Source organism: Apteryx mantelli, chromosome 1, assembly GCF_036417845.1.
Source record: "Apteryx mantelli isolate bAptMan1 chromosome 1, bAptMan1.hap1, whole genome shotgun sequence".
NCBI lineage: Eukaryota > Metazoa > Chordata > Aves > Apterygiformes > Apterygidae > Apteryx > Apteryx mantelli.
Window position 1 is genome coordinate 197,729,660 of NC_089978.1, and position 21,984 is coordinate 197,751,643.

General features: G+C 37.2%; 1 protein-coding gene across 3 annotated transcripts in view; it reads right to left on the reverse strand.

The window, feature by feature from the left end:
- Positions 1-1,256: 1,256 nt before the first annotated feature.
- Positions 1,257-21,984, reverse strand: part of ATP6AP1 (ATPase H+ transporting accessory protein 1) — a 65,286-nt gene continuing 44,558 nt past the window's right edge. For 2 of the 3 annotated variants that reach the window (XM_013956482.2, XM_013956481.2), the window contains exons 9-12: positions 14,391-14,632; positions 13,730-13,783; positions 7,172-7,409; positions 1,643-2,369 (exon numbers count right to left, since the gene is read on the reverse strand). In XM_013956482.2, coding sequence (XP_013811936.1) covers positions 2,160-2,369; positions 7,172-7,409; positions 13,730-13,783; positions 14,391-14,632 — 744 coding nt within the window. In that variant the 3' untranslated portion in view covers positions 1,643-2,159. Of the gene's footprint in view, positions 1,493-1,642; positions 2,370-7,171; positions 7,410-13,729; positions 13,784-14,390; positions 14,633-21,984 lie in introns of those variants that run through there. The other variant, XM_067315443.1, reaches the window with a different exon arrangement.

Genomic DNA, 21,984 nt, shown 5'->3' on the forward strand with positions numbered 1-21,984 from the left:
TGGAAAATAAATCCACCCAGAGTTATTAAATACAAACACCACCTCTGGCTAAGGAAGTCTGTGAGCTTCGGTCATGTAGGCTGGGAGAAGGTCTGCAGGAAGTATTGTTATACACTTGCTGTACTCACGCTGCTGCTGCAGACAGGATACTGAGCTCAGTGGCATTTTCATGGTACAGTAGTTCTTCAGTTCTTATATATGATCACTACTGAACAAAATCTGTTCCAAATTTTGCTGATTCTAGATAAAAGTCGTAAGAAAGCTGTCTTCTACAAACCAAGACCTTTTTTATCTCCCTCTTCTCTTCTATCAGTTACACTACCATTATGTCGATTTTCAGTTAAGTCACATTTACATGACTTGCTTTGAAAAGGGAATTAATAAATAAATCCTGTTGTCTCCCTTGGCAACTAGTTTTTGAAAAGAAGAAGTGCCTTTCTAACACAACATTCTTATGCAGCTCAAACTACAGTATTTCTCAAGTTTTTGAATAACATGTAGGAAAAACATTAAAGCACTGGAGTTTCCTATCCTGCTTTCATGCCAGTGCCCTTTTTGTTTTCCAGGTGAGGATTGAGCAATTCAAGAGGAATAGCTTCAGACAACATTATTTTACTTCTTTGACTGCATAATAAAAATATGACATCCAGGAATGATGGGTAGAGATTAGTATTGGTTTAGCTGGGTAGTTGATTCTAACCATCACTCCTCTGTATCATAGTCCTGTGACATGGATCAAGATCACAAAAGTTAGAATTTTTTTCATGTCACCAACTGGTATGTTTTTATTCTGTTAACTACTAATAGAACAAGTACAGTCATATCAAAACATTACAGAAAAAATAATGAAAATGATATTTTATTATTTCACATATCCTCTTATATCTTTCAAAATAATAATAGTCATTGAAAATAATTTTCCATTTTTTTCCAAATCAAAAATTAACATGTCAAGAATCAAAAAATCATTCATTTTAACCCAAAATATGACTTGAGTGATAACAGACATTCGACAGACATTGACTTGAACACTTAATTATCTGTGACAGCAAATAGTTTTTCATAATATTTAGTAATTCATTCTGTAGTCAGATTGCCCATTGAGAAGATGTGGTGTCTTTATTAATTGTCAAAGAATTCAGCACACTCTGAATGTGTTCAGGCTCCTGAAATCATTGGGATCACCATAAACATGCTCAGATTTTATTAGTACATTAGCACAGTATTTCTTCTAATGACTTACAAACACACACACACACACACACACACACACACACAGGGGTTTTTTTGTACTAACTTCAAAACTACCCCAAAGATACTTGGAAAAGGAGGAATATTAAGAAAATTACCTTATCTCTTTTAAAGTACTGTCTGCACTGGAACTGGTTATGAGCTTGAAGAGTTACATTAATTATCATGATGTTAAATACAACTTTGTGATCAGTTTGGACAGGGACCTATCTTGATTGGTAACTCCATCAGCTGCCTGTGGCTAAAACAAACATGAGTCAGTGTTACTCAGCATAATTCTCAGAGGCATAAGATGACTTTAGAGGGAAGATGAGCCTTAGTCTACCCCTTCTCTTTTGTGATACCACATCTGAATAATGCCATATATTTTGAAAAAAACCTTCCAAGATCATTTTGTTTAGTGACTTGTACTTTATTAGTTCTCTACATTTCTGGATGATTTTTTCAGGAGAAAAACTGACAAGAAGGCTTCAGGCTTCTTAAGTTGTAGCATTAACATGCTATGCTTATTAAAGACCATTTAAAGAGGCTTCAGTGGTTTCAATATACAGTCTTACTGAATAAATAATTTATAAATCCTTCCAGTGTATCTCTGTTGTGATAGCCTTTCTTTGCCAGTAATATTTAATCTGATAGAAGTTCTTACTGGTCTTTCTAATAGCTGGATAGAGTAATAACTTCTACGGTCTCATCTCAGAGCTTTAACAAAGATAACTACTAACAAACTGAGGTAATAGCACATAGAACTATTATTGTTGCCAAGCAAAAGGATCCTTTTTTATATCTAGTTTAATTATCTCTTTCTGCTATAGTATCTCTTTAGGTTACATTTATTATAAAGTAGCAAGGTTATAAAACTGTAAATATCAGACCAGGAAAAGCTGAAGAGGCATTAACTCAATCCACTCCTATTCTGTCTGAGGAACTGACAGAGCTGGACCTTTGGGATCGTCAAATCTACTGTTTGTTGTGAGCTGCATGATCATGTGGATTCCATAGGCCAGGATCCACAGCAGAACCACAGAGGTCACCAAGCCCATCCAGATTCCAGGAGTGAAGAAACTTGTACAGTCGCTTGCATAGGAAAATTGGCTGTTTTCAATGTTAAAGCCTTGAATCTGAGAATGAAAAAAATGTAAGTGCAGACAAATGTACAGCACAGACCCTACTTTCAGGATGTATTTGGTCATTACAAAACCTGCACCTGTTAATTACCACTCGCACTCAGCCCACTAAAAAAGACTCAGAATCAAATCCTTTGCATAGTGATTTTCCAGTTCCCTTTTTCTCCCAGAAAGTTAAAGATGCATGAGCTATTTGTGCAGAGCACAGGAGCAAGGTTGTGTTTCCCACCACAGAAATTTGGGCTACTTTTAAAAGTAAAGTTCCAAATGGAATGTGAAATCAGGTTAGCTCAAGGAACCATTTCAGAATCAGGAAACTCAAAGCACTCAAAAACATGTCAGTTAAGGCTTCCCAAATCATGAAAATTGTTGAAATACTCTGAGATTTTTAAGTAGCAGAAGATTTTTAATAGCAGAACTCCTGAAGCCTACTTTAAAATGCATTTAATGATTGATGACTTGTTTGGCTGAGTTAATCTGATCTTGGATATGTTTTTGAGCTTTTCTTAAATCACTTTAAAATAAAAATGAAGGCTGGTATTTTTATGTATTTACAGATTCTTTGAAATGTGTGTTTAAGGAAAGCACCAAACACCATAAATCCACTAGTAAACCTTAAAACTGACTGTTTTCTATAAAATTATTTCATTTAAATCACTCCCCTCACCAAGCAATAAGTGATGAAGCAGAAGATCATGTATTTCTACTTTTGTATGTTTCTACACCCTGATTATTCCATGCTTTATGATGAATAAACTGGATAACTTTGTGGTAATAAAACAGAATTTGTACTTCCAAGGAAAGGTGTTGGTGCAAACAGTGAAGAAATTAGTCTTTGGCTTCTGTACAATGCTATATCTATATCATTAATCCCTTCAGGTCTGAGTGACTCAGGCACCTTAAAGTCAATGTGTATGCAATACATGTGTTAAAGAGTGATGTCTTTATTTCCTCTAAAATGCTGATTAGCACAACTATTGTCATATGCAGAACTAGCTTCTGAGGCTATGCATGCACTGTGGTGAAGACAAGTATATAAGTATACAGGCAAAGATAATTTTGGCAATACAAGCTTTCCTGGGCCTCTTGAAAGAATCTCTCCAAGTATTATCATGGTAGTTAACTGGCAAATATGGTCTGTTTTCCACTATAGGCAGTCACAGAGTTCTGATTAAGGTAGGATTACAGAAAATAAACTCTTGGGTTGGATAACTTTGCACATCGTTTTAGAGAATAGGGGTGATTACAAAGGCCTTTGCTTGTTAAGCCACTATTTAGACAACAGATGAGAACATGAATAGGAGTCATGAAATGTAATCTGAAAGACTTATATATGAAAAAAAAACCACAGAAAGCTGGTGATGATTTATGTCATTTTGGTTCACAGAAAAGAGCGAAGTTCTGAAAAACAATACACTCTTGTTATCACATTTACGAGAACTCTCTGAGGCACTTACCAGGTATATTTGGTTTAGCAAGGCTTTACCACTTCTGATTTAGAGCCAGAAATACTGTGGGTTTTTTTATGTGAATCCTTTTTTTCTTTCTTTTTTTCAAGAGGGATTATGCTTATTGAACCTTTCAGGTGAAAGCTTTAATTGCACATTCTTAAAATGCTATGTCTACCTTTTAGGAAGGAGATGAAGTATATTAAGGGTTCTTTTATTGTTTTTCTGAAGCTTTATCATTTCTGTGGGGGTGTTAGATCCCAGCTGGGAGATAAAAATGTGACTTCTAGCAGCATTTCTACCTATGGAAAGTTAAAAATACTTAAATGTGGTTGTTTAATTTTTATGCATATAAAAGTCTTTTGATAAAGACACCTGTCCTGTGGAGGGTGTAATTTTAGTGTTTGGACCAGCATCATTTGTCTCAGTTATAGTAGTCTACATTTCCTGTTCATTTAGGTGTTTTTTTAAATGGGATTTGCCTCAGCACTTGACCTTTTATAAAACCTTCAAGTAAAATCTCTGTTGTTGCATTGCTCTTAAAGGTACATTACATCTAATTACTGAAATTAGAAATATTTTAGCCTCAAAAAAGTCTAAAGTTCTTGGCTTCAAAGTTTTGGGCAGTTTCTTTTAAGAACAAAAGGGCTTCTAAACAAGTATCAAAGAATCACAGCATCACAGAATGGCTGAGGTTGGAAGGGACCTCTGGAGATCATCTGGTCCAGTTGCCCTGCTCAAGCAGGGTCACCTAGAGCAGGCCGCCCAGGACTGTGGCCAGATGGCTTTTGAATATCTCCAAGGTTGGAGATTCCACAACCTCTCTGGGCAACCTGTTCGAGTATTCAGTCACCCTCACAGTAAAGAAGTTTTTCCTTAGATTCAGACAGAACTTCCTGTGTTTCAGTTTGTGCCCAGTGCCTCTTGTTCTGTCACTGGGCACGACAGAGAAGAGTCTGGCTGTCTTCTTCACATCCTCCCTTATGATATTTATAAACATTAATAAGATCCCTCCCTCTTTAGTATGACACATATTAAAGAAAAGCAGTGCCTGATGGTAGCCTCCTCTTTAATTTCATAGACTACTCTGGGATCCTCAAAGGGACAGATTCATTGCAGAACGTTCATTCCCCTCACAGCAAAACACAGCAGTATTGGTACTGTATACATCTGTGAGTGGTGACATCCTAGGCCAAGGGCATGCCTAGAGAGCATTCTATAAAGGTTCCTTCAGTGGCAGTAAGCGAGCTAGACCCTGAACTAAAGCAAATGGCTGCATCAGTTCAGTCTAGCTCTGAAATAAGTTATGCAGGGCTTAGCTGTGCAGGTGGTATGTCCCTCTAATATAGCAATACTGTTTTCAGGACCCAAGCTAGTAAAGTGCAATCGTACCAGCTAGACTGGCACTGGAACCTGGTTTCTGATTCATTGCTTAACACTGACATGAAAAACATGTTCCTCCATGTCAGCTACCAGATTCTGTGCTGCCTACAGGTCTGTAGTCATTGATCACATCCCATGTGCTTTCTTGTATCTTGCAACAGAGCTTGGGGGTTTCCAAACTTCATTCTAGGACAAAGACTGATATCTCAGCTGACTGAGTTGAGATAATTTGGATTCAACTATGTATCAGTGGAAGGAATCTAGAAAGGCATGTTCTAGTTCAGATAAAGCTTAAAAAGTGGCCCCAAATGGTGACTTTCCAGTTTTACTGAGGCTCATACAACAGAAATGATCAGAACAGGACTTTTCAGGTTGTGTTTCACGGTTAAGACTTAGTGTGAGAAAAAGGCCTTCCCCAAGAGGAACTGAGAGCAGTGGAAGAAGCTGCTGCTCCAAAACAGTAAGGAAGCTGGGAATCCTGTTAATTCTACTCTTGATCTAGACCCCAATGAAAGGATGCCTGCTCAAGATGGAGCAAGGCCTAGGTCTAAGCTTTGAGACGGTAACAGTATCAATGTGTGTAGAAATTCTGAAAAAAAGATTATTGTTGTAAGTGGACACTTCATAGTCCCTGTACCTAATGATGTCAAAGGCTTTGCCTCACACTTCAGAGAGTTTACTAGGCAAAGTACAGTCAAGTGAACTCTGTTTTTTTTCAGGTCTTGCCATAAACAATAGCATCAGGAAGAACCTTCGCAACATTGGTGCCTACTGCTATGTAGTTTCTCAAAAACAGTGGGACTCGATATTGGAATCTGTGGATTTCTGCAAAGAGGAAGACAAAAATTAATGATTCCTAAGGAAGGCTACCAGAGATACTTAGGTCTGGTGTTTTTATGTGACTTAATAATGATTAAAGATATTCAATTTGCTGCTATTTCAATTCTTCATTTTTTTGCATTCCATTTTCTGTTAGATTCTGATTCTGCAGTAGGAGTAAGTAGCTATGGATAGTAGAGGAGGGGAAATAAATGTCAGCACCAGTGCTGTTTCTTTGAGATTTCCATTGTTTAAGCAGAAATGCCAAATATGAATTTAGATCACTGAGATTCTATTTGGTATCCAAATCCTATATAAAACTATATTAGCATTTGTATCCAGTTAAGATGGGGTCAGATTATCTTTGATAAATAGAGTCAGGCTTGGAATTATTCCTGTCATTTCCATGATCTCTTTAATCAAAGAGTGTGTTTTAAGATATAAATGTTGATGTATTCCTCCTAAATAAAGATCAATGCTCAAAATAATAAAGAAGTAATAATCTACACCTCACATATGTGGTCTATATTACTGCATTACATATACAGAAAATGTGTATCTCATTCAAAGAAGAGCAAGCTGCTTTCCCTCTGGGCCATGTGGGACCTAATATTGCTCCCAATTGAAGTCAATGGCAAACCTTCCATTAAATCTAATTGCACTGGGCTTTGTTTCTGTCTGTAGGAGTTCAGACACTTTATGTTATTGAAAACCATAACCACACTAAGCTGTACTCTCCTAGGTAAACAAAGTGCAAAGAAATCAAATGAAAACAAAGTAAAGAGCATAAAGCCACCCACTTAAAAGGTCCATGTTTCCAATAGCAGCCCAATTCATTAAACAGGCATGGGGACTTGGTCATTCTTTGCCTTATTAAGTGCATTTGGTTTTATTGGTTTTTCTCTTCTGTGGACAACTTCATAGTTTTTTTGTTTTTCAGAGCTGTGCTTTCACATTCTTATTGTTCAAAAACTGCCTTCTCTTTTCCCCCTTATTGAATAGCTCACATAGGGGGAACGGCTTTTCTTTTACATTTTCCTTCAGACTGAAATGAAAGTAAGGGCATTATGAATGTATGACATTCAGCACCTACAATAGCAAGTAATAGTTCTTGGAATTATCTCTGAAATGGCAATGTGTACTCACTTGGAACCTGGAAATGAAAACATCCCAGTTTTTTGCTTCATCGTTGGATGGAATCAGCCTTGCAGGATAGAGATTGCTTGTTCCCACCAGCTGACAATGAAATGAATACTCTGCAGGAGCAGAGATGACAGAAACATTAAACTTAGCAAACTTTTTGTCATCTTGTACAATCTCAACTGATTCTAAAGTGGACCAGTTTCTAGCCGACCCTCCATAGAACACGTTGGTCATTAAAAATCTAGAAAGAAAACAGAACAAAACAGTTAAAATGACAGAAGGAAAAGGTTAATTTTCATTTGATAAAGTACAGATGGCAGATAAAGATTCACTATTACTAGCCGCATACGTCACAGTTGACATTTTGGCTTCCCATATCATTAGGACAGTTCATAAATGAAGAGACTTTGTGAATGTATTTTTTATGACTTCTTAGAGTTTCATCTCATAAGCAATATTTTCCACAGCTGAGGCAGGCAAGAGCAAGCAAATGTGCTTTCATTCTTCAAGTGTCTCCACCAATACAGTATTTCATCAGTTACCAATAGTTTATAATCAGTGGAGCAGAACCTATGAGACTGTCAGCAGACCTGCAGTAGTTCTCAATAAACATTTTATGGGATTTTTTTTAATTGTTTTTATGAAAGGTACAGGCATGATAACCATCTTGATTTATTTTTGCAATTCTTCCTTGGCTTAGATGCCTAAATTGCCATTTGCCTTTGCAAACGTCTGGATTTACAGTGGAAGACAGAGTTTTCTCATACTAGGGACATATGTGTGTGCATTGGCAGCCCTAATTTCCTAATTTTGTAGCAGGATAGGCGTAAATAAATATAGTCTCTTTTTGCAAAGGTCTATATATGTGTGATATTGCATCAGTTTCAAGTACTTTATAATCATGGGGTTTATATGTTGCTATCACTTCAATATGAGCACCTCCCAAATACTCTGACATAGAAATAATTGAGGAAATTATAAACTTTTCTCCTTATTGTATGTTGTACAACACTTTTCAACTCTACTTGATTTATTTATTTATTGCTCTATTGTTTGCTGAAGAATTTTTTTTGCTAATTAGTAAACACTAAAAATGTAGGACAGGAATCTTTTTAGCAATAACTGAGACTTTCTACAAAAAAAAAAATCTAATATGTCTATCCACTATGGGTAGCACTACATGCGAATTTTAAAATTTGGGGTAGTACTTAAATGCAATTATAATAAGTTTGAAAAATAAAACATTGTCTATAAATGCTGCACAATATAGAAGATTGTACATTCTATAGGATATATTATATATATAATATTCTAAATTATAGAACATTGCTTGTTCATTTAAATCAGTTGCTTTCAGTAGCATATCATCCACACGTCATAGACTCCAAGTTCAACACAGACAATGCTCATTAGAAGTGGCATAAAAATTTGACAGGTTAGGTTATGCATGGTCATTGATCCATTTTTTAATATATGTGACTTTTGATTCATCTAACTTCATAATTCTCAAGAGTTTCAAAATCCTCGTAATCCTAGAACTAAAGTGCCATTCAGGTGAGAAAAGGACATTTTTTTCATGGCATTCCTGATGTATTGATTCTAAACAGTCCATTTCATATAATATTCAGCAGCAAACATTCATCACAAACAAAAAAAGAACACCTTGAATTATATCTAATGCACATTCAGCAATATTTATGAGAAAATATTCTGTTGTTATAATGCTAAAGTTATATAAATTAAAACATATAGTAGCCTCTATATCAACTGCTAGAAGAAAGGCGTCTCTCCTGAGGTACGGCATAATCTGAACCAAGTTTCTATGGTGTCTAAGTAGCAATGTTATAGGCACTAGCTGAAAGTCTTTGACCTTAAGACAATGCCAGTTATAAAAATAAAGAAATTTACTTAAATGTTTGTGCCAACCACAGATGCTGGGTACGTTCCGTACCCTTGCTAAGAAGACAAGCAAAATGGTAAACAAAGAAATTCTCTGGAGATTTACTGTATGAACAAACAAGTTTTATAAAGCTATGGATGTGAAGTATGGTCAAAGTGACCTTCATAAGAATGCTGTCTCTCCACGTTGTACCTAAGACTTAGACTTACACTTTATGTTATTTACAGATTTATGAGAATTAAGATTCCAAAGAATGAATTAGTTGAGCAAGATTAACATAACATTCCAGGCTTTTATCCTTAGCGTTTTATCCAAATAACTGATAGCAAAGAGTCTCCAGCAAGCACATGCTTAAGCAACCATAACTGATAACTGATATACCTATCATTCATTAAATTACAAATAAGAGATTAAAATTGCAAGGATTAATATGAATACTTAATTTAATAAATATTTTCTCAGATGAATAGATAGCAAATAGAATGAATACAGTATAGCAAATGAATGACAAGGGGAGGAGAGATGACAAAGATTTTTTCTGAAGAACTGAAAATACCTCTTGATTTTTACAGGAAATGCTGTGTTCATATTAAACCTTAGAGCCAATACAGGAAGCAAACTGCCACATAGCCATTGTTTACTGTATGTATTGTGGCACAAACTATTCCTGGTCATAGGCCAGGCTCCCTTTGTACTAGGTACTATATGAACTCTAAATGTCACCACCCATGAGTCATCATTTCATGTGGCTATTCATTATAAGCCGAGAAGTTATCAAGAAGGAAGCTAGCTGGAATCCCTCCTGTTTTGAAGGTCCAAAGAGGAACACAACTATTAAGACTTTATAACACAGTTCTTGGATTAATTCTATTCAATTCTCTATATGCTATAAGGAACACTAACAGTCAAGTACTATTCGTAATTGGGAAAAATGCTATGGAAGCTTTGTCCAGCTAATGTCCAGCACTTCACCCAGTTTGACACCTTTTCCCAGAGAAGATGTCAGACATTTGAACAGCTGGCTGTCATCAGCTGCCTGCTAGAGAGCTGAAATAGTGCTTCTTCCAGCAAAAGCAAAAGCTAATGTCCTTTGCTCCCATCCTTGCTGCAGCATTAGTCCACCTTTCTAAAAGTAGCACAAAGACCCTATTCCTACTCCCTAATGTAGCAACAGCCCACCACTTTATGGCAAATACAGGAGAGTGAACTTGGACAACCACTCTTGCTAGACAGAGGAAGAGGGAGATGGCAGCTGTTTGCGTAAGATGAAATCACTATCGTTGCTCCTAGTAGGAGGTGGGCTATGACTAGTTGCTCAGCATAATGTGGTAGACTAGCGGTAGTAAGGGCAAGCTCTGGATCCAGCTCATGCTGCTGAGGTTAGAGTCACATTTATTGAGGAATGAATTGACCTATTTGAATGTGGTCCTGCCTGGTGTCACTTTATATCTTCAAGAGACGCTCTCCTACACCTAAAGTGAACAGTCAGTTCTGTTGGCCTTTGCAAGAAAGAAATTTGCAGTCATGGCTCTATTCTCTGTTCCTTCCCACCTTTTTGCCCTTTGTACTGTTTGCACCCTGTTTACTGAGGCAGACTGCAGTCCTACCAAGAAGTTATCTTGAACAAGAAATGTGGTTAACGTGAAGAGGAAGGGGAAAACATAGGCTGAAATGTATCTCTGGGTTTTAGAAGAAGCTGTTGAGAATTCACATTGTTGAAATAAACAAGGTGAATAAAATGTTCCTGAATCATGAAAAGATCAATGAATTGTTCTGTTTCTGTTGAGTATATCTTATTAGTTGCATTATATGCTATGTAATATCATGGTAACTAATAGAAAACTAAAATGGCACTGGAACTGTTCAGATAACACCTTATGAGACAGTCACAATTATCTCTGAAATGAAGAGATAATTCAACATAAAACAATGCAAATAACAGGGTGTATCTTTCGCATGCAAGGTAATCATCTTTTTAAAGCCTTCTGGGCTTGATATATTCTAGTTCTTGTTATCTCAGATCACTGGAAAGTTTTCTTTATAAAATCTTTTGAGGATACCTGGCAAAGTAACACAGACCTTTCCATCCATATGAGCACGGACAGCTGCAGAAAATTTTTAGGAAGAAACAGACAATGGATGGTGAAAGTTAGTAATAATTTTAATACCTGATTCAGAGGTTCCAGTAACTTTGAAACAATCATTAAAAAATGACTTAATAAGTACAGGATTCTTCTCCTCTTCTACCATCTGTGATTTCAGACAAAATCTTTGCAAAGTCTTTTCTAACTTCAGGTTTTAAAAACTCTGCCAAAGATGTATCAAGTTGAGCCCTTTCTTTTTGTACATCATCATCTAGTTATAGAGACTATTCAGGTCAAATTACATACTTAGTAAAATTACATAAGTAAATTATAGTAAATTAGTAAATTACATAAGTGGGAATTAAATGAATAATTTAGTTCATCACACACAATTTTTGTCTTTGTGAGGCTTAAAAAAATATACTGCAACGTTTGGCATTGAAATGTCTTGAATGCTTGCAAACAGCAAGGGCTACTAATGGCAGATTAGTGACAGACATTATTTAAAGTACTGGTTTGACAACAGATCCATACCTTAAACAGTAAATACATCAGTGCATCTTCTTTTCTTTGCTGTCTTTGGCGAGCCAAAGCTGGCATCTGCCTCTTCTACAATCTTAGAAGATTAGTACTTAGTACTTCTGTCTCCTACACCACCAAATTTCTCCCAGATAATCCCTTATCAATTGTGGTGTGGATATCAAAATATAAAAGGACTTCTGAAATTATCTTCTGTTTCTGTTGATTATCCCTTTGCTACACGGTGTCATGATTTTGTGCCAGAGGCTGATCAAATGACAGTACTGTTGTTCCTACACGCTGCTCCGAACCATTTCTCCATTGCATTAACAGTTCTTAGAGCTTCAGTGACAGAAGGAGTAAATGTTGTCATTAATATTATATCTTCCAACCTTGTAGAACTACCAAACAATTGGTTTTTCTGAAGGCTGGTAACCTGAGCTGGAATCTTCAGACACTTCCATCAAGTTCCAAAAATGACGTAAGTGCTCAAATTTCACTAATACCCACCTTTGCCTACTTCTGATAGAAAAAACACTTTGCCTAACTGCTTAAGCAGCTCAAATCCATAAGGTCCTGATGTTTGCTGCATGCCCAAGGTTCAGCTTACACTTACAGCTCCCACCGTCTTGATGGGGCCAGGACGCTCAACATCTGTGTCACATATAAATCAAAAAAACCCATTCAGCTTAAGCACTTTTGTGCCCAAATCCCCCCTAGAGGCTAATCTAGAGTCTGTCCACAGAGTTTTTTCGAATTTCTTCTCTCCAGATGGATCTCAGATTCAGGATCATATTAAAGTTTTCTCCAAACAATTAATTAAAATGATGAGATTTTAACACACAGATGACTAAAATAAATCTGAATTATACTCATAAGTCCATATATGCACACTAAGGTCACATTTGATCTTCTTATTCCTGCTGCAGCTATCAAAATCTAAGGTAACTTTTTCAAATTCAGAAGTATTTTTTTTCCACAGTAGCATCCTAAGGTTTTGAATTTGCTGTTGCATAGTCAAACACAACCTGTTGACTACTTTAATGAAAACAACCCCTCTATGATCTATCAATTAACTCAATAACTAGTTTTGTAACACAATGTCATGCTCCATAGGATTTTCAAGTGCTTTATGATTCATAGTATTTTCTTGGAATCGTATTTTACTAGAAAGCATGTTATTATGCTGGAGATGGTCAGTGAAGGATAACCATTCAGGACAAATGTAGAAAGCAACCAGATTCATTCATACAGAAAGATACATGAAACAATAGGAATTACTGCCTGAAAAAAAAGTAACAGGAGAGCAGTTAAGACCTGGACTAGTATGAGCAAAGAAGCAGAATGAGAATCCAGGGCACAGTTTTGGTGAATCTGTGTCTAGACAGGTCAGGCATGTTCACAAAGCTATGAAGATGGTGATAAAAGCTAAGATTTGATTTGACTGTTATTTTTGTTATTATTGAGAGATGCTGTCCCCATCCATACAGTCTACTACTGAGAGTGACAGCAGCAAGTACCCCCTTTGGCTTTTCATCCAGGTTTTCCCTTTCCTTAATTTTTCTTCCCTCTTCTTACAATAGGAGAAGCCTGGTCTTGCCAACATGCATGGAATAGAAAAATTATGAGTTTCTGCATCCCTCATTAGGTACAAGCTAGCTCCAACAGAGTACACAGGTAATCCACAACAGGACTAAAGACAACCCTGGCCATACAAGTAGAGTTCAGCTACTAAAATTATTTACAAATCACAGTTACATTTTCCTTGAGACGGGATTATGGTCTGATCGTATTAGCAATAGCAATAGGATGTTTCATATGCCAATATCTCAGATGGTTGTTCACCTAAACCACTTTTTCAAAAGTTTACTTGAGCATGTTTCTATATTAACTATATAAAGACTGCATCATTGTTTTATTCTATAGTAAGTCCTCAACACAGAAACAAAATAAAAATTTTGAAGATATTTTCACTTGTCTCCTCCCCTGTTTTTGTCCTAATTTACAAACAGACTTTGTACATGACAAAGATTTATTTAAGAATAAATCATAAGTTACCTTATCTCCAGGCTGTTGATTCCACTCACCGGCTTTGTGTATTTTAATGACAGTCTAAGAGAAAGAAATATATTTTTAATGTTAGTCAGCTTTAATTAGATCATTGCGACATTTCAGTCAAACGGAATATTCTATATCAATAGGCAATTTAAAAAGTCATATAGCAAAGGTTCAGTACACAGAAAAATATGACAAAATATTTCTACAGAAATATTTTTTTACCCAAGAGCATGTTCTTCAAAATAAAGGAAAACAGAGATCATGTTTCATTCATGTACTTCCGGCTGAATTACTACCTGGGAATGGCAATACTCCAAGGGAATTCTACAATGAAATCATCATTTCCCCTAATGCTAGTGGAGATTTGTGTGACTGTAAGATAGAGCACAGGCAAACCTAGGTGGGCCAAATGCCTTCCTATAAACAAGCAGGGAACTCAGAAATGTAAAATGAAAAAAGTAGTAAAAATAGAGGCTGCATCTGCACAATTTTTGTGTTCTTGCCTCACATCTTGTCTGCTAAGATATCCAACTTAGTATTTTTATTCTGGATGCTTTAGAAGAAAATAATTAAATTAGTATTAAGTTGTTGCCACTGCACCATTTCTGATTAGCTTTCAGAATCACATGTGTTATGATATGAATTTTCTTGTTCTACTCACGTTGTGTTGATGTCTGAGCACTTAGAGGAGGAAATGTCCACATTCTGGTTTACAAATGTTATATTTGTCAAATCTATAAAGAATAAATCGTTGGCCTTGAGGCTGAAATTACTAGCATAAAAAAGGATGCATGTATAATTTCCATTGGTCACATTCAGCGGAGGATATGATAAACTGTCTTCTTCCTCAGTGGCCATTAATTGTCGTCTTAATTCCCATGCCACATCAGTTCTTCTAGAAATCTGAAATAACAGCACATTAACAATTCATTGCCTTTGCAGGAGATGATATTGGTAATTGAACACAGAGCTTTACCATTCTATACTATCAGCTCAAATCTTTCTTCAATCTGCAATTGACACCAATATTTATTATTGTCTATTTAATGGGAGGTATGGAGGGAAGCTGGACAGTGCTAACCTGGTTCCCATAGTCAGGTATCCACATCTGAAAACAAGCACTACTAACATGAGGCAAATGAGTGCAAAACTATGTTAACACCGCCTTGGGATAGCAGTGCCCATTAGTGTTGACAGATGGAATAAGCCTTTTTTTTTTTTTTTTTTGCAGAAGAACATACTGAAAAAAAATCATTTTTTTTCTGTCATAAAATTACAAGAAAACTTCATCTTGCCAGTTCAATGGCCACCCTCCTCAGTAACATTAACAGTTTTGGCACTCTTCATTTTAACAAGCATGAAAGCAGGCAGGTTATTGAACTATAACAGTTTTATATTTAGACTGTTCTGATAGCTTCTGGAAAAAAGAAGATCTATGGTCATTTGGCCAATATGGTAAGCTCTTACAAAGAGGCTTCATTGCACATATATCTGTTATCAGGAGGCTTCCAGAAATGCCTTCTTATGCCTTCCAGATAATGCCTTCTTATAAAAGTGCCCAGAGCATCCTTGGTAAAAACTGTCCCACTGATACCAGTGGTAAAAGTTAGATGATCTTATTGGACAATAACTTTATCCTGTTGGTCATATCATACTCTACCTGATATGGACTATCCCATCTACTTTAACACCCACATCAGCTATACAACTTTGCAATCTACAAGTGACTTCTGCCCTTGGATAACTTTGGGATGCAGGGAACGAGAGGCATCACAGGAGTTACCAGAACTATAATTATGAGGATCTATTGCCTGGCACCACTTACAGAAGGTTTAAAGATAGGCAAGAACCATTTTTGCAGGCAAGAGTCTGTTGGCTAAAACAGAGGCTATAATATAGCTTTATAACCTGTCTGTGGAGAGGAGCCCCAGAAGATTTTGTCGCTTTAATTGCTGCTCACTAAACACTGCAGGCCATCTGTTATTTAGGATGTTACAATATGGTTTTACAGATAACTATCTCATTCTAGATACAAAGAAGAATGGGTTGAGTTAAAAACTTTTGACCAAACACTCAGATGAAGATTACCATCTTCCTCTCACATATATGCATACTTTATGAATTTCTTTTTAATTCAGAGTAGTGCCATTTCATCAGAACACACATTATTTTAAATGAATACCATTTTCTTTAAAAGAAGAAGGTACAACAAAAGAAAATATTCAACTTTTGATATAAAACTTTTAATCTTCCCTTAGGCTCTCCTGCAATGTAATCATTTTATTTCAAACAGAGAAGAAGAGCTGAAGTCTAAATTATATCCTGTCTAACAATTGACTTCATGATCCTGCATATCATCCAAAGAAGGCTCTAAAAACCACATGCTAATAGTTAAGAACAATGCTACATCAGAGACTGCAATTGGGCTAACTTCCAGTATTAGTTTTAAGTATGTTAAAACAAAAAGAAGGCTATTAGAATATATTCAAAAGACTACAGCTTTATTTCTATTGCTCTGCTGCCAGTATTTTACCATGAAGCTCTTACATAAGGATTCCCTTTAGTCTCTGAAAAAGTGTATTAACCAAGAGCATTTACCTGCAAAGAAGGGGCGCCAGAGATTGAGAAATCTATTTGTTTCCCCTGACTAAGCCTGTTTTAGCAAATTTACCCATGCTGAGGAAGGGAGACAACAGAGCCTGCCAAACACATTTCTACAGCAGCTTTTGTTTCAAACATACACATTTGTGATGGAAAATATAGAAAGTCATAGACTGTGCAGCCCAGCCTTTCCTTACTTGCACAACTATAGGCAGGCAGGACAAATATGCCAAATCAGAGCCTGAAAGTATCACCTTTCTTGAGAAATGCCTCCAAACACTTACTGGCCTGTATATTTACCACTTCACCCTGAAGGTGTATTTTTATAAGCCTCAGAAATGTTATCTGTGGCTGAGGTGATTTAGCACATTCAAAGTCAGGAAGCATTTCCTTACAAGAGTATATGAAAAGCAAGACAACCTGGTACTTACTGGAGAACTGAGGATGGCAATCACTCCTCCTAGCTGACCTGGAATTCAAAGCTGAGAGCTCCTCCAGTATATCCCTGCCTCTCTCTTTTTCAGACATGTATTTTCTTATTCTTTTGTTGCTGCACAAACACGAGTTTACCGAATTAAAATCATTCTCCACATGCTATACATTTCATGCTAAACTACAAATGACAAGACAGTTCCTTGAAAAAATATTCTATTTACATTGAATTCTTGTAAATCAGATTATTCACGAAAAATCCATAGTGACAATATCCTAAATCATTAAACTATATTTTGTTCTGTTGTTTATCATCTCCTTCCCTTTTACCTTATCTGAACCATGCTATGTGTGACTAACTCTCTTGTCTGGCTGGATTTACCAGTGACACTTTTGGTCTCAGATACAGAGTGAACAATCACAACACTTCATTAAACAAAGCACAGAAAGTAATGAAATTTACATTGTCTTAGATCAGAATTAGACACTATGGTTACTAGCTGAACCTGCAACAGAAGTAGCCTTGACAAAATTCTTCCCTTTGATCTGTTTTGCAAGCCTCCTAATTCAGAATCATCTGTTTTGGAAAGGAGAAAGACAGCTGATCTGGCAACATTTTGATGCACCAACATACTGATCTTTTTCAAAGCAAACAGACCTTAGATCCACAAACATTCATTTTGTTGTTGCTGCTGTTTTTGTTGGCCGTTCCAAAATAAAATGGCTAGGAGAAGAAAAAAAGATTTGGGGGCATTTTATATATTTGAAATTACAAACAAATAAAAAATTGAATGATTGCAAACACATATGTGAAGATACAAAATGATGGGAAAATAAAAATTTCATTGGCTGAAATTATGAATGGTAATGAACCACAGAAATAAGCTACATTTCCCACTAGTTCCAAAGTCGAATTTTTTGATATTAGTTCAACAGATGGTTATGCCTCTTGTCTCCATCTTGCATGTTCTTGTCTTTTTTATTGCCATGTTTAGGTGCGCATATCAATAAGAAAGGTGTCCTGATGGTGCTCATTGCTCCTTTTCATTTCTTATAACATGAGTCTATAACCACATCCTCTCTATGCAGTTGCTGCCCTTACTGTGACAAACAGAGCAAGGGGAAGGTCTTTGTATACTTTTAGGGAGGTGAGGGAGGGAGAAAGAAGAAGGGCAAACTAAACTCCCTTCCCCTTTTCATGTTGTATCTTTGCCTTGTTTCTACCTCCATATCAGTACTGTGGACTATATTGCATTCTCTGCATATATCATCCTCGCATGGCAAATTGTAACTTTTCCCATTTTTATCATAATGCCTTAAAACCCAACTGTTGGAATCACAAAACTTTATAAGGATCTCAGTTTTCTTAAAATTGCAGTATAAGAACCAGATATTGCTTATTAGTATTGAACTTCACTAACGGAGAAAAGAGCTTGTAAATATGTAGGTAAGGTATTTCAAAAGCTTTGAAAACCAAAGACAAAAGCTCGAAATATATTGTAAAGGGGAGGGGAGGAATGCTTTGGGGTCACTTATGAATTTGAATGTCTGCATCATGAGGTGTAAAGTCTGAGGAGGGGAAGGCAGACAATGAAAATGTGTGACAAGTGCTACAACAGTACCTCAAAGACAAGTATGAGCTATCTGAACTAGTCTTGGTAGCTTGATCTGCTGTCTACCCTTTACGTACCACCAGTAATGCTTTTGACAGGACACCAGGCTAACTGTACACCTGAATTTTCTCAATTCACTTTAACGAGGATCTTTGCAACTCTTTTTCACAAGGATTAATTGCTTTTAAAAATGATGATAGGAGACTGCAGTGTGCTAAGTGGTGCTGCTCCCAGCAGAATAACAAATCATGTTACTTGCCGGGGTTTGGCTGTGGCATATCCGAAGCCGTCATCACTGGCATCCCAGCCAAGTATCAGCATATTTCAAATCCTTTTTCTAAAATTTGCATTTCAGTTTCAAACTCAAACAGGTCGGCTTTCCTCCATGTTTTCAAACTGATGGCATCACTATACACAGCATGACCACCACTATTCCTGCCAATATGTTTGTTTTTCTGAAAGATACCATACCAAAAACCTGCAAGGCAGGCAATGGCTGCTTGTGTCTTAACACAAAAGAAGATCACCAATTTAAAAGAAAAGGATTAGAATTTGATTTGCCCCAAAGATGTTCTTTCCTGTGTTGAGTTTAGAAAATCACATATATAGCAAACAGAAAGAATGCATTTGATTATAATTATTTCATTCATCCATTGGTGAAAAACCATAGCAAAACGGTGCTTTGATCTGTCAAGATCTAGAACATTAAGCAAACAGTTACCAGTTCTATTTTTCATAGTTTGAACTTTTTACGTTTTTGTGATTCCCTATTTGTTTGGGTGCTCTTTTCCTCTATACTATCTTAAAATATCATACCATTTTTGGCCCTAGATTTGGCTAATCTTTTATTCCATTTAAATCTCAAGAAGTCTCCCTCTATTTTATTGAATGGACTGGATTCATCCTAAATCTTGTAGAGATCTAGACCTCAGCATGACATGAGTAGGATGCAAGATGAGGAAGGCACCTTCATCAGAAAAGTCAAAGCCCATTTTGTAGATTTTTAAAGAGGATGTAAAAGCCTGGCTTTGTTAGGATGTAATAATCCTGCCTATTAAGTGAACTGCACATATTTTATCTACAACTCTTCCTAAGTCCTATTGTTTGAATTAATTTATTAATACAAAATATGATTCATGAGATATTGCCTGTCCATCATCTACACAGATGTGAAAATAGCTATGAATTGAAAAAAAAAAAAACCTCAATCTGAGCAGCACAAAATTTTGAGTAAGCTCAAATTCAGATGCAAACTTTGATGCAGCAGCTACGGTCTTTCTTGCTAAATTGCTAAAGATCTTACCTACCTGCAACTAATTTCTACTTTCATTCCTTGTACCCCAAAGTGACACAAACAAAATTTATGTTCTGCTGCAACTGAACCCTGAGGACATTTAAACTGCATTTTTTGTTAGAAATGCTTGCCTGGTGATTTGATTATACACAGAATCTTCCAAACATTTTTCATTGAGATTCGTTGCTTATCAGGATCTACCAAAACCTCATTTCAATGTACCTTTCTTGCCCCTATCTCATTTTAAATGTTAGGTTATCACAACTTCAAGGTATTTTTTCAAATTTGAAATTTTTGCTCATGCTTAAATCACAGAATCAGCCTGAAATTTTATAACTTACATGTAATACAGTAAAACTTACATATCTGATAACTGCACAAATCCCAAATAATTGCACTTGCAGGTGTTATCAGAACCAGTTATCAGAGCCAGAATTCAATTTCTGAAATTGTTCTTTCATTTTATATTAATTCTCTTCAATGCAATCAGCATGAAGTGAGATATAGTTTTCAGGGAAACAAAGCAGGGGGAAACATGGATTGAGTAGACTCAGAAAAAGTTAGAAATTTGGTTTAGAAAAATTTTTGTGTGTGTGTAGAACCCTGAGTAAGCTTGTTGGATTGTGAGAGCCAAGTCCTTACATTTTTTACTCAGACAAGTTTCCTATCAACACTAACGAATTTTTCCCAAATAAAAACTTAAAACTTTGACCAGAATCTCTAGCATATGCAGAATAAACAAGCAGGCATGTAATGTGCTTCTCTTCCATGAAATACCAAATAGAAAATTTGTTCTAAGTTACAAGTAGAGAGAGAAACATTTTTTTTTTAAAAAAAGAAGAACATCTAATTCAAAATCCATATGTAGTCCTATGCATAACTGAACTATGACAGTATTTGGCATAAGTATGGACTTGGATACCTGTAGTGCTGATATATATATTTGCATTCACACATACAGGCAGTATCATAAAGAGTACCAGGATACACCATGCATAAGATGAGCTCATAGAGGCACATTTGGTAGAGTGGAAGGGTACTCAAAGAGGAGAATTTCTTACTCAAAACAAATCATCTCATTCTCTTCCCAGTTGACTGAGTGGATCCACAGATAGAGCCAGATGGAGAACTGAGTGCAACAGAACATGCAACAGAGGCTTTTTACAAGAGGACAGAGAGAATGAGCTGAGGAAGTGGTCATATTTATAAACACACAGCAGGAAACATGCTTTCAAAGCATTAAGTCTGTGTTGCTGAAAATGGAATACAGACCTCACAAAAAAAGAAAAGGAAACTTTCAGAAAATGGCCTACTTGGTAGACCAGACTCTCTCCTTTTCATTATCACTTTCAGCAGTAATGTACCTTCGTTTCTGTTCCCTGTGGTGTACGCTTCCTCAAGTATGGTTGTGACGCCGCAGAGCGCGTTCCCCAGTGGCTGTTGGAGTTGCTGTGTCAGAGGCTGGGACCCAGACCGACCCTCTGACAGTAGATGCAGCTCTACAGGTCTCAGGCTGCAGGGAGCGCTTGGGGCCTCTCCGGGAGGCCTGGGCTGGCAGCCAGCTCTCCTGCAGGAGGTGTGCTGCTGTTGACGAGTCGCGTCGTCAGGTAAGGGAGTTATGGAAGGAAGTCAGTAGGCTGAGCAGCATCCGAGAAGATGAACAAGAGATAGACAGGGTATTCTCGGAGACTGTGCAGCTTTGGGAGTCCCAACCCCCCACAGCAGTGGAGTTGCCAGAGGGCTCTGTGCCGTGTGAAACGGTACATCATAACACCGTAGAAGAAGGCTGGAAACTGGTCACTGCTCGTGGGAGGAGAAAGGCTCCTACTCCTCCCAAAGACTTGCAGCTGAAGAACAGGTTTAGTGCCCTCCAGGATGAGGAGGAGATGGGCATGGCTGCAAGGGAAGTACCTGGGACAACAGACCCTGTGCCCTGCCGGAACGCCTGGAAGAAGCGGCGGGTGATTGTTGTGGGGGACTCCCTGCTGCAGGGGATGGAGGCATCTATCTGCTGACCTGACCTCATGTCTAGAGAGGTTTGTGGCCTGCCGGGGGCTCGTGTGAGACATGTCATGGAAAGACTGCCAAGGCTTGTCCACGCTTCGGACTATTACCCACTGCTGCTCTTCCATGTGGGCGCCAATGACACCAAGGGCAAACTGGAGACCATCAAGCAGGATTTCAGAGCTCTGGGGATGGTGGTCAAGGGTCTGGGAGCCCCGGTCATCTTCTCCTCAATCCTGCCAGTGAGGGGGATGGATGAGAGGAGGAGGAGACGGACTTTCCAAGTTAACGACTGGCTGCGCCGCTGGTGT